The sequence below is a fragment of the Pleurodeles waltl genome, chromosome 8 (assembly GCF_031143425.1).
Source record: "Pleurodeles waltl isolate 20211129_DDA chromosome 8, aPleWal1.hap1.20221129, whole genome shotgun sequence".
Taxonomy (NCBI): Eukaryota; Metazoa; Chordata; class Amphibia; order Caudata; family Salamandridae; genus Pleurodeles; species Pleurodeles waltl.
Window position 1 is genome coordinate 531,066,970 of NC_090447.1, and position 16,844 is coordinate 531,083,813.

The following is a 16,844-nucleotide window of genomic DNA, read 5'->3' on the forward strand; positions in this document are numbered from 1 at the left end:
AGTGGGTAAAATAATCAAGTTTATTTAAGGGGCAAGTTCTCATATGGCAAAACTAACCACACTAATATATATATACATATATATCAAGAGAATAACATGAGAATAATGGTGAGAATATAAGCACTCTGTGAATAACTGCAAGAGTCAGTGCATATAATACACGCACACACAATATACTTCAATGCTCAATAGCATGAAAATGACTGCAAGAATAAGTGTATATTACGCACGCACACACAATATACTTCAATGCTCAATAGCATGAAAATGACTGCGAAAATAAGTGCATATTACGCACGCACACACAATATACTTAATAAATTGAAAAGCTTCACCGAAAAGAGCGTCTGCATCCCTCCGCCGTACACAAAGCCGGGGAACCCAAATCGGCTGGCACAGGGAGCCTCTTTCGGGACAATCCGTCCTCCTGGCGTTGCGTCCAACCCAGAAGAGAGTTCCTAAACCAGTCCATCTAGGCTCCTGACCTTTATAGTATTTACTAACGCCCAGGAGTCATTTCTAGAAAAAGACCCCCTCCTGTACAAATTGTGCAATCGGCGGTACCTTGTTCACCCTTCGAGACGTCTCCTCAGAACGGGCCAAGTTCCCAGGAGAGGGCTCCAAGGTGAAGTTTGCATTCCTCCTTGAGTACAGGCGCATCCCCCTGTTGTCCTAACTGATAGCTTGTGGAATGTAAATAGCGCCCTTCGTATCAGGCAGATGGAGCGAAGTTGAGCAGAAAAACACCCCACCCTGTAGCTTGCCGAAGCTTGTGGAAAAACACAGAACAGTGCCTTACGCACAGAACCAGACTCGACAAAATGGAGTCGTGAACCAAAATGGAAGCGAAGGCCAATGGAAGCAGAGGCCAATGGTCCACACCCTGCACCATTGTTTATCTTGCACGTAGTGCATGTAGCACTACGTTTCCACCCTTGGACCATTTGGCCAACTTACAACTAAGTATATCCTATAAGCTGAAATGGCTATGCTCTTGGGCGACACTGAGATAGAAGGTTAGGCACACACTGAATACAACAACATAACGAAATTAAAATAACTGTTATGATAATGATTACACCAAAGATATAACGCAGTTGGCCTAAATTAGGCAGCCATCCAAAAGCCCAATCCCACCACCCCTTGTCAACATCCTGCTGCACCCCCTTCACTAACTTATGCAGGGCTTCTATATGGGAGTTGATTGATATGGAGTGGTCGGATAAATTGAAGCAACACAACCCTTCAAAATCACTGCAGCCATGGTTGTGTTTAAGCAATAAATAATCAATAGCAGCGCGATTCTGCAAAGCAGCTCTTCTAATTCCCTGTACATCTAATAACAGCTCAGCTAAGGCAGCTGATGTATAGTTAATATTCTTGACTACTAAACATGCAAGTTTATTAATAACTCTGGAATTATATACTGCAAGTCCTGGCACCCCTACGATAGAACCAGCTAAACTAACATATTCTGTTTTGGAAAGCAATGAAATTTCAGAATCACAGTCCGTAGGTAATTGAATAGTGTCTCTGGTATAGCGAGGGTGTAGAGCAGTATCCATAGGAAACATGAGAAAGCCTAAGCGTGACCAGGCACAAGGCCCTCCGGTTAGATTGGCTGGAATATAAGTAAAAGAAAGGTTACCACAAGAAAAGAGCCAACCTTTAGGCAACTTAACATTTTGAATGTGGCTGGCAGCAGGCACCACATGCTGGCAAAACATTGAATTATTTACATTCAAACAGGTCAGGTCATTCCGTGAGTGGCACAACGTCCGTTGTGCAGCAGTTAAGTTTTTGTCTCTTTTCTCCAATTTGAGCTGAGCACATTTACCTATTTTCATAGGATCACAGGTCAACGAATAGCACACATCTCCATTTGAGATGTTAAACGTGAGTATAGATGTCATGTTCCTCCACAACCGCCTGCCCACCTCCGGGCAATGACGGCAGTACTCATAGAGTGACAGATGGGAGCGAACGTCACTCACATCCACCATTCCATCCTGGTTTGTATTGTTAAAGATGTGCAATAATACAGCAGCAGGAGTGGGCACTGCCACTAGACAAGTGGTAATCAGATCTTGAACGCTTTGCATGTTACTCATACAGAAGTGAGATATATTCAGCACTTCCTGCGCTAGATGAATCCAAACTTGTTCGGTTGATGCAGTAGCGTCGGCATCTGCGGCTGACGGTTGAATTTTTGGGCTATGAGCCCCTCCCGCTCCCCGGTGGAGTCTCCCGAACGGGCTCCATGGCACAGGCACTCCACAGGATGATCTGAAAAGAACAAAGGAAAAAACACGTATTATCATTCTCGCAAATAGCATTTGTCAGCGGGAACATGTTCCCATTTGTCTTGACCAGGTCGCATAACTACCAGGACATTGTCGGGTCCAGTGGCGATGATATCAGCGGGTTGAGGAGGGTTATTTGGGGATTCAATCCACACTTTGGCCCCTGGGTTCTTGTCAGTAGATCCGAACCCTCCTTTGCCTCTTACAGTGAGAAGAGCTGGGGCGCTCCCCTTCTTAACAATACCTCCATAAACCGGCATGATGACAATTTGGGCAACGCGATCACCAGGTTGCACCACTAGGTCTGCGTCACCACTGTTCAAGAGAATGACTTTTAACTCGCCTTGGTAGTCTGCATCTATCACGCCTCCTAAAACTTGTATGCCTCTCAGGGCAAGCCCAGATCGAGGGGCGATCAGACCGTAATGCTCAGGGGGAATCTGAATTCCCACCCCAGTTTCAATCAGTGTGATGTCTCTAGGCTTCAATCGATGCATGTGTAAAGCATGTAAGTCAAGTCCTGCAGATTCTGGTGTAGCTCGATATGGGGCCAAAGCTCCTGGAGCTGTTTCCCAATACACAATGGTATTGCTCGTTGTAAACGGATTAATCTGTAAAGCAGGTGTGAGCATTCTCATGAGAGGTGTCTCGGCATTTGTAAGGGGTCGGTTGTTCAAAATTTGCAAAGCATCGTACAAATTATCCCTCCACACCTTCAGTGTCCCATCAGACAGTTTACGCAATTGTTCTTTCAACAACCCATTCATTCTCTCAATCAGTCCCGCTGCTTGTGGGTAGTAAGGTATGTGAAAATCCACTCAATATTTGTGTTGTGCACAATAGTCCTGCACTAGTCTGCCCTTGAAGTGGCTGGCGTTATCACTTTGAATCTGGAGTGGCACCCCATAGTACAGAATCAATAGATCTAATGTTTTCAGGGTGCTCTGCTGAGTTGCGCGCTTGCAGAGAAAGGCTATGAGAAAACCAGAGTAAGTGTCTACCACGGTGCAGGCATACTGACACCCTCTGCTCACTGGCATTGTTCCAATGTAATCAATCTGCCAAATCTGTCCTGGCAATTTACCTCTGCCTAGCTGGCCTCTCACCACCTGTGGGACCGGTCTGTGCTGTACATGCTGACAAATAGGACATTCAATGATTGCTGTTTTAATCAAATCTAGGGGAAGATGCATCCCTCTAATCTCGGCCCACCTGTGAGTAGCCTTTTCTCCAAGATGTCCGCATTTCTGGTGTGCCCATTTAGCCATTCCCACCAAATCAGAATTCTGCGCCTCCACTTCAGCCTCTTGAATCTTGGCTCGATCGTCTTCAAGACAATTGAACCATCGGTCTAATGAATCAGTTGGACAGTGAGCGTCCACATGATAGACAGTCGCGGTGCTTTGAGGTAACATTTCCCAGATCTCTTGCCATAACTCCTTCCCCCATACCTCTTTGTTATGGATTTTGTACTGATGTGCATGCCACGTGGGAAGCCAAGTAGCTAACCCATTGGCGGTAGACCAGGAATCTGTATAAATGTGACATTTTCCGGGTAGCTCTTGTTTCAAAGCCTGATACACAGCATAAAGCTCTGCAAACTGGCTACTTCTTCCCTGTCCTGTAGTTGTCAAAAGCTTCTTTGTAACAGGATTATAGGACACTGCCTTCCAGTGCCTTTTCGCTCCAACATATTTTGCTGAGCCATCTGTGAACCATACATGTTTTTTGTCATCTGCAGACAAGTCTGCGAACGGCTGGCCCCACCCTACTGGGGATTCACACACTGAAGGCACATCATGCAACATTTCGGAATTCTCCACTGGAGCCTGCGCTACCTGCTCATGCAAAACGGCGGTTCCTTTTGGACCCGCTCGTGCCCTGTCCTGGACATACCATTTCCTTTTTATAATGCTGGCTTCCTGCGCATGTCCAATTCTATGAGTTTTAGGGGAACTCATTACCCACTGCATGATGGGAATTTCAGGCCTTAAAATCACATTGTGTCCCAGTGTAATTTGCTCAGTATCAACCAATAGCAGGCCAACAGCTGCTTCTCAAAGGGAGTATACCGCTCTCCTGCCTCTGGTAACTTCTTTGTCCAAAATCCCAGGGGCACCCTCTTTCTTCCTTGTTTTTGCCATAAACTCCAATTGGCATGCTGCCCCTGGACTGTCACATTTAACTCAATGTCTCCCTCCTGAATCGGCGACAAATCCAAAGCATGCTGAATGGCGTCTTTCGCCAATTCAAACGCGCGCTGCTCCTGCTCTCCCCATTCAAATGCATTCTTCTTTCGTGTAACTTTGTACAATGGGGCCAAAATCTGAGACAAATGGGGTATATGCTGTCTCCAATACCCGAATAGTCCAATAAAACTCTGGGCTTCCTTCCGATTTTGCGGCACTGCAAATTCCTTAATCTTTTGTTTCACTTTTGGCAACACTTCTCTGTGTCCCTGATTCCACTGAATGCCCAAAAATGTCACGCTCTGAGACGGTCCCTGCACTTTTTCGGGGTTAATCTCCCACCCTTTATTTTGCAAATGTTCCACCACCCTGTCTAGCTGAATCTGCACCTGTTCTTGTGTCTCTCCCTGCATCATCACGTCATCTATATAGTGGGAAATTTGCACTCCAGGAACCACTGGTACTTCATCCAAATGCTCTGCCACCAGCCGTGGCAGATAGTGGGGCTATGTAAATACCCCATGGGCAATCTACAGAAGGTGTACTGACGCCCCGCCCACTGGAATGCCAGCTGAGGCTGGCTCTCAGTAGCTATTGGTATCGTAAAGAACGCATTGGCAATGTCAATGGTGGCATACCAAGTCCCACTGTGTTTCTGTATGTTCTCAATCAAGGTAATGGTGTCTGGGACCGCTGCAGTCAGAGGAGGTGTATGTTTATTCAATTGGCGATAATCAATGCAAATCCTCCAACTGTTAACACTTTTACAAACAGGCCAGAGGGCATTATTCCACGCAGTGGTGATGGGAACTATTACCCCGGCCTCCAGTAAGTCATGTATAGTCTGGCTAATCTCCTCATGTCCTCCCGGTATTCTGTACTGTTTCATTTGAATCACCTTAGTAGCTTGGGGAAGTGTTACCGGAGGAATCTTCAACAGCCCCACCCTTGCGGCGGCTATTGATATAAATCTTTTGGAACCAAATTGATAACATCCATCTTCCAAATGTAGGGTCATCCCTTTCAAAATGTCAATTCTAATAATGTACTCGGGAATGGGCACAATCAAGACAGTGTATTCTCTCTTTGAAAGTGCCCCTATTTTCATGGGAACCACTATCTGCACTGCCGGGGTTTCTTTTCCGCCCAATCCCGTAATGGTGAAGTACTGTCCCCTGAATTTTCTTGTGTTGCCATTAATCAAAGAGGCCTCCGCTCCGGTGTCAACGAGGGCTCGAACTTTTTGAACATTTCCATGTTTCCAATAAATTTCTACTTTGACATGAGGTCTGTTATCTTTGCGAGCCCATCCCTGCACCGGAGTTTGACCTTTTTCCTAATCTATTTTCACTCTGCGCACATCAGAGTCTGCCCAAGTCAGATCTGGATTCAGTTTGCGGTAATTCTCAGGGAACTCCTCCTCCCTGTCTCTGCTTCGCAACCTCTATGAGCTTACCAGCTCCCTCTCCCACTCTCTTCCTCGAGTTTTCCCAGAACCTGTCAGTTCCCGGTCTCTCTCCCTGCTCCGGGTTCCCTCTGAGCTTCGGTGCTCTTCCTCCCAATCTCCATCATCTGGGGATCTCTCTCTACTGTGGGGCTCTCTCTCTCTCCCTTTTCACCCTCACGCTCCTCCCCTCATGCCTTTCTCTGGTTCATCACTTTGTTATCCTTCTTGTTCCCTTTCCTGCTCCCCTCCTTTCTATCCAAGCCGCGTTTGCGGTACATTTCCCAAATGTCCTTGGTGGTTATCCCATCAATTTCATCTCTGGTCACCCCATCTCGCAACAAGGCCTGAAACATGTCCCGCCTTGTCACCCTGTTGTTATCAGTACGATTCTCAGACCGTGAATTCCTCTCTGGCTTAGCCCATTCTCCTAAATCACTTAACTCACGCACTGCTTCTACCACCTGAGACGATGGGTTACCCGTCTGATTAATTAACAAAGTCATGATGACATGCTTATATGCAGGAGGAGCGGCCCTAATCAACCGGTTTCGCACAGACACATTTAAAATTCCATTCATCAAATCATGGGCATTACCCATAAAGATAGCTGTTTTCATCCCTTCTTCCTTCAATCTCTGTACTGCATCTCTCAAAGTATACCAGGGTTTATCGTTAGGCGGCCAGTCTGACTCTGTCGGATACTTCTGAGCACACCCTTGCGCAGCTAACTCTAACAAATTGGTCATGGGACCATTCCCTGGATAAGTTCTAAACTCATTTTGGATAACCGGGTCTGTACTTAACATACAAAGCCTCGGGGCGTCGCCGTGATCCAATTGGACCCCCTGACCCCCCCATATCGTGCACACGCACCATCCACGTAAGCAATGTTTCCCCAGACCTCTGTCGAAATCTGTCTATCACATCACTTCGTTCTTGTTGTGTATAATCCTCCAGGGCATCCAACATCACCCATCCAGGGTTAGCTGGGCTATGCTGTAACTTTCGCCGATATATGGGCTGCGCACGGACAACATTCCTGCGCTCTGTCTTTCCCTGACTAACATCTTGACAGTTATCACCCCCGGACTCATCTGAAAAATCAGATGTATCCCAGATGTTTCCATCCCAAAATTCAGGGTCAAAGGCTAATCCTGCCTGAGAGATAGCTAAATGCACCTTCTTTTTATTAACTTTCCCTCTTCGTTTCTTGTGTTTATATTGAGCGACGCTAACGGCCGTTCTCTCTGCAACCAGTTGGTACATTTCAAGCTTATCACTTAATAATAATTTATTTTGACAAGCTAGCATGGTAGAGGAATTTCGGGCTCCTACTAACTCCTTCTCTAGCTGCTCGTGGTCTTTTTCTAACTGTAAACATTTTTCATACAACTTTCGGTACGCAGAAAGCAAGATCCAGCCTCGCCTCCCCAACGCACAAATCTCCCTTCCCTTATCAATTGATACCTTTTGTAAACATGTAAGAACATCTTCAGGTTCTGCATTTGACATACACACATTCCAATTTTCACACAAACCAGCACAACGTGACCATTCCTGAGCTAAAAGTTTATACGGGGCAGTTTCCCACCCCAGTATTTCTATGTCCGGATTTGCTACATGAGAACTTGCTTTTGAGTCCGCTTTGATCTTATTAAGCATTTTCCCTTTTTTTTTTTTTTTTGAATCCTGTAAACGACTACGCCAATTTGTGTTGCTTTACTCTTCAGAATATCAAAACTATGCACTTCAGGATATTTTAAGGCACAATGTAAAGCAATCACTCTCAGACACCTTAGTGGGTAAAATAATCAAGTTTATTTAAGGGGCAAGTTCTCATATGGCAAAACTAACCACACTAATATATATATACATATATATCAAGAGAATAACGGGAGAATAATGGTGAGAATATAAGCACTCTGTGAATAACTGCAAGAGTCAGTGCATATAATACACGCACACACAATATACTTCAATGCTCAATAGCATGAAAATGACTGCAAGAATAAGTGCATATTACGCACGCACACACAATATACTTCAATGCTCAATAGCATGAAAATGACTGCGAGAATAAGTGCATATTACGCACGCACACACAATATACTTAATAAATGGAAAAGCTTCACCGAAAAGAGCGTCTGCATCCCTCCGCCGTACACAAAGCCGGGGAACCCAAATCGGCTGGCACAGGGAGCCTCTTTCGGGACAATCAGTCCTCCTGGCGTTGCGTCCAACCCAGAAGAGAGTTCCTAAACCAGTCCATCTAGGCTCCTGACCTTTATAGTATTTACTAACGCCCAGGAGTCTTTTCTAGAAAAAGACCCCCTCCTTTACAAATTGTGCAATCGGCGGTAACTTGTTCACCCTTCGAGACGTCTCCTCAGAACGGGCCAAGTTCCCAGGAGAGGGCTCCAAAGTGAAGTTTGCATTCCTCCTTGAGTACAGGCGCATCCCCCTGTTGTCCTAACTGATAGCTCGTGGAGTGTAAATAGCGCCCTTCGTATCAGGCAGATGGAGCGAAGTTGAGCAGAAAAACACCCCACCCTGTAGCTTGCCGAAGCTTGTGGAAAAACACAGAACAGTGCCTTACGCACAGAACCAGACTCGACAAAATGGAGTCGTGAACCAAAATGGAAGCGAAGGCCAATGGAAGCAGAGGCCAATGGTCCACACCCTGCACCATTGTTTATCTTGCACGTAGTGTATGTAGCACTACAAACATAAGTGTTGATCATCTGGCCAAACTTGTCTGTGGCAAAAAAGGCACATTTTCCTTTGTATTTTTTTAAGAGAAGAACACCACCGACCAGGAAAGTTAGTTTGTGGTTGAAAATCGCTCACAGATTTCTCACTTTAGTAAACAGGACAGTTGTATTGGCCAATTTTCAGGAAGCTAAAGATCATGGTATCCTCATACAATGAGGACTTTGGTCTACTCAACGTTTAGTTTACGAATGACAGGCAATACATTCCTGAATGCTTCCCGGGCATTCTTTCAGTTATGTTTTGGATTTGGAAGGACGTGAAAGAAGTATCTGAGTGTCAGCTTCATAAGAAGAGGTGTGGAACTCAAAAGACAAAATTAGCCTTCAGCTGGCTTGGTGTATTAATTTAAAAAGAATAGATATGCTTTTAGATATTTTACTTGTATGCTCTGTGTGTGTTGCATGTGTACCTCTGTGTCCTGTTTGGCTTCATAGATGATCTTCTGTGTCACTTGTGTGCTCCTGCAAACCCGTTGTTCTGTATTTATGGGTGCTTCTGTATAATTGTGTGTGCACTCGCTAATATTTCTTTCTTTGATGATCTAATTAATGCATACACAGCCATGTACAAATGCCTTTTAATTTGCGTTGTCACATTAAATCCAGACCTACGACTTTGCCACTGCTTGTTTCTCTTTCCACTGATGGCTCCTGTATTGTTTGTATACTGCAGTTCGTTGTTTAATCTAAACATTGGATTTCTGTTGTATATTCTTCGCTATCTCCTCTACTGTAAGGTTATTACATAAAATTGTCTCATTAGTTCAAAAACTCTTGGCGATACACTGAATCTATTTTGTCAGTTGATTTATTTGTATCCTGTTTGGAAATCAGTGAAGTTGTTAATTTTAATTTCTTAGCTTATCAACTACCAGCAGGGTTCGACCCAGGGAGGTAAGAATGCACGGAATGTCGATTTTGATCAGACCTGGAGTATGTTCTACATTTGGCTTCATCCCTCGTCACCCACAAATATAGGCCCGACGTCAGGCACAACTACAAATACTTTTGGGCCGGCAATTCCTATTCCCACTGGGCGTCTACAGCAATGATTTCATTAACAGTTACCATGTTCAAATGTGCAAAGTTGCTGGCTGTGCCAGTGGGGTCATGGTAAAGAATATATAGTAGATAGGATTGGATTTGTCAAGCTGTCGAACGTTAAAATCCAGTAGAGTTTTCAGAATGATTGTCAAAATGCCATTTTTTCCAATTAAAATTAATTTGATGTAAACCTTCCTCATACGTAATCATTTTGGCACACTGATCAAATTGACAGGAATCTACAATTAAGTGGCTAAAAAAGCCCAGCCCTAGAATTCGTAATATCACCCCTAGTGCCTGTAGCAGCCGACCATCTAAGAGAGCAAAGCATGAATTTAGAGAATCGCAGGCTTTGTGACCACAGGAAAGCAAAATGCAATGTAATAAAGATACACTGCGAGTCACAAAGAGCTTTCTCACTCACAGTGTACACTTTGTGGCCCATAATGTATCTAAAAAAACGGGGCCATTTAAGGGGCGCAATACAAACCTTTGATAGGTGATAAGCCAGTCTAATAAGGTGGTTCTGATGCACAGCTTCTGCTCTGTGAATTACTGCTGGGCAACGTGCTGTGGTGTTCAGAGCTCCTATGAGAGACCTGGCGAGAGCTACTTTATATCTGCTAAAAACTTATTTACCAAGTGCATCTTCAGAATGGTATTCATTGCTCATTGTATTAGATATAAATCGTGTATGTATGTACTAAATGATTACCATCAAGTTGTGACTAAATTTAAGGGATAAAGTTACCTGAAATGCACGCTACAAAGACTGCCTTTGAGTGTACGTGTGTTCACAGCTCTTCCAAGTTGAGTAACTGTCACAATAAAAAACACATTTTGTAATTGGTAGATCAGTTTCAGTTTCTTCCCTTCTGAAATACATAGGTTAAATTCAGTAATTTTTCAAGTGGATGTACTGTATTTTGATAATTTGCAAAGGTATGGTCTCACAAGGGTCACCATGAACCTGTGCGAAGGGACTTGTGCTGCACCGCACCAGTTATGCCAAAAAAGGGAGATATTCATTTGGCATTGCTTGTTTTTCATATAGGAATGTGGCTTGCATTTGAGGCAGGACTGCCCCTTTAGGCTAGTCCAAGGCAGCTTTGTATAGGATTGTCTACTTGTGGTTAGAGATGAACAGAAACAGTGAAAATGGAATGCCACCTATTGCATTACTTGTGGAGAAGACAACTTGTCATGAGTTTTCGTTCATCACTTTTTGGTTGTCAGAATGATTGACTAGTATTCTTGTCATGAGTTTTCTGGTCTGGTGATAGCCAAAACATTTTGTCTATATTGAAATTTTATGTACAGTATACTTACTTGAAGTGCTTTCAGCAGACCTCTCCTTCCGTTGGTCTGTTGCTCTATCATTTGCTTTTTTTCTTTGACCCACTACAGCATACAGCAAAGAGTCAGCCCACCTTAGCCATTGGCTAACTGAATTCTGAGTGATAACTTTCCACTCTTTCCTAAGAAACTCATCCACATATGAAGTTGTTCCCTTCTATACCAGAGCCTAGCTAATTTGACAATGGGTGCTTGTTGAGACAAAAAAGTTTGCTTTTAGCACTTTTTGGAGAAAAACAAATGGTGAGCTACTCCGGGCAGAAAGTTTTATGAAAAGCAGGACAAAACAAACATTGACAAAGCCAAAAGGCTGGCAGCCTCTGCCAGACCTATTGTCTTTGCAAATGCTCATTTCAATAGCAGATAATCTCCCAACCATTTTTGACTAACCAAACAATGGTATGGTTTAAGTGATAAGTCTGTCTCTACTGAGTAATCAAAATTCCATCTGTTTTGTTCTCACGTTGAGCAGAATTTACAGAGTTCTCCCAATGTATGACATTTGGTCACAGTTCAGACATTATTTATTTACTACCACCTTTTTTATATAAAAGCCCAGGGTTCAGTGGTCCTCACTCGTTCAGAAGTTCTAGGAACACAAGTTAATAGAACCATGTTTGTGCCGGAGCGGGGATTCTTGAATCTCAGTCTTCGAGTACAATTGTTAAATAACCCCCACCATTGGTTGTAAAGAAAATTGAGAAGGAGCAACCATTTACGTCAAACGCCATGAGCAGTGAAGTCTATTTGGGGCTTCACAAGAAACAAAAGAGAGGATTGATTTGAGCTAAAGTGTTTTCTTAACAAAGTAATTCAAATTGATTTATTTATTCAGTAAATATTAACATTTGTCGGTATTTCAAAACAAGATAAAATATCACATAGTAAGCATTACAAATAAAAAAGAGAACATACAGCAGGTGTGTTCCATAAAGGAATTTCCTACTAAATATTAATAAATTTTAGGCATACGAATGGCAATTACTTCATTAAGCAAAGAAACCCAAATCAAGAGTTCTGATGAGCGAACGAAGATGCATTGGCATGAAGCCTTCACACTTCAGCAAAATTTTGCAAACTGGAAAATTATTCTCGGCTATAAATCAGTAGGCACATCTAGTCTCTGGATGAGAAAAGATAAAGAGCTCAGGAAGGTCTCTCCTATCCAGTCCTGCTGTGCCCTAAAACTAAGGTGCCCCCCCCCATACACACAAACACACTGATATATTTCTTCCAAAGCAATATTAGAAACAAATATTACATTCCTTGTGCCCAGCAACCAGTCAATTCGCAGCCAACTCTGGGAGCAGGTGAACTCTTTTTAGTTTCTCACATCTTAAAACACAGTAATTTGAGTCCTTGAAATTATACACTAGGAACATCTTGCAGTTCATATAGTTCTTCCTATGAGTCGTGTTTCCTGCCATCTCTTCTCCCGGTGAGAACTTGCTGTTAGTTGTTTTATAGATAACCTAATACATGTTCACTAGCTAAAATAAGGCTTCTGGTAAATTACAGCATCTGCAGTGAAAGAGGACAATATCTTGTGCAGTATAATGCAAAAACAGGCCTTTTAATCCTAACATGTAGAACCCAGGTTAATATGTCATCAGTGGTCAGACTAAAGTTAGTACATTATTTTACTTCATTTGTGTGCTTGCAACACAACATAAAGTTTTGCACTTGGTAGTTAAATGCATTTTGTTTGCAAAATGAGGAAATTCGCTCCATCGTTGGTTTCCAAAAAGGTTCACTGTTTTGACACCCCTGTACACATATATTGTAAAAACCATTTGTTTAGATTATCTTGCTACATGATCTCAGATTACCATTTACCATACAATAAAAAAAAAACATATTTTTACCTTTAACATTGCAGGAGCAGAATGCGGAATAAATGCTGAAGTAGAAAAACACCTTGAAATGGGTAAAAAGTTGCTGGCAGCTGGACAGTTGGCTGATGCCATTTCACACTTCCATTCGGCTATAGGTCTGTATATAAAAACCTAAACGTGTTAATCTTTATTTAGTAGAACATAGCCCACATCAGGAGTGTGATGTCTGTGATCAAGATAGTTTATGTGTATGAAACATTACTATTTTTTTCTGAAAATGGCTGTGGATCTGGTTCAATTGTGGTGAGTTGGCACTGGAGGTGCTTTTGTTTCTCCCCTCACCATGCTCTATTGGAGGGCCCTTTTCTAGAATATAAAAAAAGTCAGCAATCTAATTTATCCAAGTGCATTTAGTACACAGTAGGGCATTCACCATTATAGTCAAATTATTACCTATATGTTTGCTTGTGTGAGACCTTGACAAGTAAACACCCCAGACACATTGTTAGATTGATTTAAGTGGATTATGGAAAAAGGGCTTGACTTGTGAGTGTGGTTCATGCATCAGCATGATATGAATATGTTGTACCATTAAATTCAGGTAATAGTGAATGAGGCAGTGGAGTCTCAGGTGTTAGAGCTGATGCAGCCTCTGTATGTGCTGTGTTGGAAATATGTTAGTTGGTAAGTAGTTGGAAATATCAGGCTCTTGATTAATAACCACACCCAGCTTGTGAAAAGCAATCCCGATATTTGGCATTCAGTCCTGCTAAGAGCGTGCTTATTAATAGTGTTAAAGTAGCATTTTCCAAGCATGTGGAAAAGTATGAATTAATTAAACAGTGGCAGAGTCAATGGATTTAAAAAAAAATAAAAAATTATTTGGGGGAAGGTGTTTGATGACGGTTGGCAAATTTGTATGTGTTACGCTCAGCTGCCCTAGAAAGAAAATTCATAATGGAGAAACATCATGGACTACAACAGTATGTACTTGAGAAGTAGGGTCCGTTTCCTGGACAGACTGAATTATCAGAGTAGAGCATTACCCTCTGCAACGATTGTTATGAAATGAAGTTGGAAGATGACACTTTCATTGTAAGTGGTGAATTTAAAAGGCATACACACCAAAATATTGTTTTCTAGATAATGCAACACAAATAGTGGCCCTTTGACAAAATTAAGAAATCCTATATAGCTGTAAATCTAACATATATGCCATGAAAGTAAAACATAACAGACGCACAACATCAGTTAGTAAATAGTCCTGGGTCTTTATTCGAAGCCAAGACTTCGAAACAGCAAGCACTCTAAGCTGATTAATGCAACAATTCATAGATCGTCATATCAACAAAGTAAATGCATTAAAGATCACACACTATGAATTAAAAGCTATGCAGGTGAAGAGAAGGTTTTGTTGATTCCACCGTCGCCACAACTTAATGGGAAAACACACAGGATTGTGCAACCATCCTCAAAAGGCAGTGGACCGCCCATTCAAGTAACAATAGAGGTGTAAAAACACCTGAAAGTGAATGTCTGAGGGTAGGCTGACCCAGAGCTCCCATTTTTTTCTCTATTTTTCTTCATTTGTACTTTTTCAAAGAATTGATAACCTGAAGACATTGTGACACGTAAAGCTGCCCGCTTCTAGACCTAAAAAAAAACACTGAAAAAGTAAAAAGTCTGTATCTCTTTCTTTTTTATTTATTTTGCAAACTGGTAGTAGTTGAGGGACTTTGGGGTTGTTGCCTCCATGTGTCCTATAAAGTAAATGCTATGATGAAGTAATATCTTGCTGCTGCAGCAGTTTGGAAGCTAGTCATAGGAATGCTTTATTAAACCGATTGTATTAGCAGAATTAAGCTGTTTCCTTAAAGAGGATGTTAGAAATTGGGTCTCTAGTCGGCAGAGGTATGCACATTGTCCAAGTAGGGACCACAGTTCTAGTCTGTGCAAGTCATATACACACCCTATAATAACCTGTGCTAAGCCTGTTGTAGCTTGGCAAAGAGCAGTCAGGCTTAATTTAAGAGGCAATATGTAAATTCTTTGCGCAACTCTGAAATTACAGCAATACAATCAAAACACCACAAAAAAACTCCACAACTAGGAGAATTCAATAAGTAGAACCTGAGATATGAATGTTTAAAGATTAAACTGTGCTATAGTGCATAGAAGTCAATAGGTCCTATGAATCGACATCCAGGTTGTTGCCAATGGTTAAAAGCTTTTGGATGTAATCCCGGTTTAAAGTCTGTGTTCCCGACTATAGGAGTTAGCAGGGAGGGGAAAAAATCCCTCCTCCTGCTCACTCGGCCCTAAACCTCAAGAGAGACCTTAGTGACGGAGGGAAGGTAGAGGCTGTGCAGGTGGAGTTTTTATGTAAGGAAGGATGTTTCCACAGTTCAAATAGGAAGCTGTTGTGTGCCACTTGATAGTATTGTAGATTTGTGGCACCTAGGCCGGTCTCGCCTGGGAGATGGTGGCTTGGCTCTCTGCATGCGGGAGGGACCTCCAACCCAGACGAAGGAGTTCAGCTCCTGTTGCATAGCCTGAATAACTCCAGGGGGAGGGGCAAGTGGTAGAGTCTGAAAGAGAAAGAATATTTCAGGAAGAATTGTCATTTTGATGGCAGCCACTCAGCCCAACCAGGAGCGGCCAAAAAGGAGCATCTAATCAGGTCAGCTTTATCCTGGTGATGTAGTTGAGAGATGCCTTGTCTTTGAGACTAGGAGCTAATTGTATCCCTAAATAAGAGATGGATGTGGGCGCTCATTGTAGGGGGTAAATACATGATATAGCTGTTCGAATGTGTGGTTTTTAGGAAGCAATTGAGTGCCTGAGATTTATGTATGTTCACTCGCAAGACTGCCATGTGTCCAAAAGACTCTAGCTCATCGAGGAAGGCCAGAATTAAGACCAGCGCCACGCACTACACCAAGATATCATCTGCTTAGAGGCTGATGATGTGATCTTCCTCGCCAAAGGGGATGCCCTTAATGTCTGGTTTATCGTGAATTCTTAGGGCTAGGGGCTCTACGGACAGCACAAATAACAGGGAAAAAAGAGGGAACCCCTGTACCGTGCCTCTACAAATAGGAAACAGAGGCAATGTCTGCCCATTCACTCTGACAGTAGCTACTGAATGGGCATAATTACTTAATATCCACAAGCAAAGTCATTCACTGAGTTTTGAAGTTTTTCAGTGTAGCTTCGAGGTATGAGCAGTGGACTCCTTCAAATGCCTTTTTGTCATCAATCGCTAACAGCATTCTCCCATGGTCCGAGCGATGTGTTTTAGCTATCAAATGCATAATTATTTTCGTTTGATCGCTGCATTGGTGATGAGGGACAAAGACCCGTCTGGACTGGTGCAATAAGAAATGGTAGAAGGGGGCCTAGCTAGGCTGCAAGAATATCTGTTATGAGATATTGTCAACATTCAAGAGAGATATCTGCTTATTCAAAGCTCCAAGGCATTTATGTGTACCTGATTTTTGGAATGACCATAACAGAGGCCTCAAGCATAGAAGGTGGGACTGAGGTGCGTCTTTAAAAGAGTTAGAAAGTTTTGTGACCAGGGGTGCCAGTGTACCTCATAAGGTTTTATAAAAAATGGCTGAGTATCCTTCTGGACCTGGTGATTTGAGCAGTTTCTGCTTAGAGATGATAGAAATCACCTCTTAGATTTGTTAGCTTGTCTGTCCTTAATAAGTAAACTTACAAGGGGACGTGTACAGGTCGATTAACCTTTTGACTCATTTAACATGTTCTTACCATAGTTCCAGTTCATAAAAAATAATCAGTACACGATAGTTAATAATCATTAGTCAAGTCAATAATCAATGGACTCAGTAATTAAACATAGAGTTTAATTTTCTATTAAACTCTAAGAAATA

At 42.6% G+C, this 16,844-nt stretch overlaps 1 protein-coding gene across 2 annotated transcripts in view; it reads left to right on the plus strand.

The window, feature by feature from the left end:
• The window catches only part of DNAJC3 (DnaJ heat shock protein family (Hsp40) member C3), a 280,281-nt gene that overhangs the window by 18,558 nt on the left and 244,879 nt on the right, over positions 1-16,844 (plus strand). The window contains exon 2 of one of the 2 annotated variants that reach the window (XM_069204565.1): positions 12,990-13,100. The exons of the other annotated variant lie outside the window; for it this stretch is intronic. Coding sequence (XP_069060666.1) covers positions 12,990-13,100 — 111 coding nt within the window. The remainder of the gene's footprint in view (positions 1-12,989; positions 13,101-16,844) is intronic. 2 annotated transcript variants of the gene reach the window in all.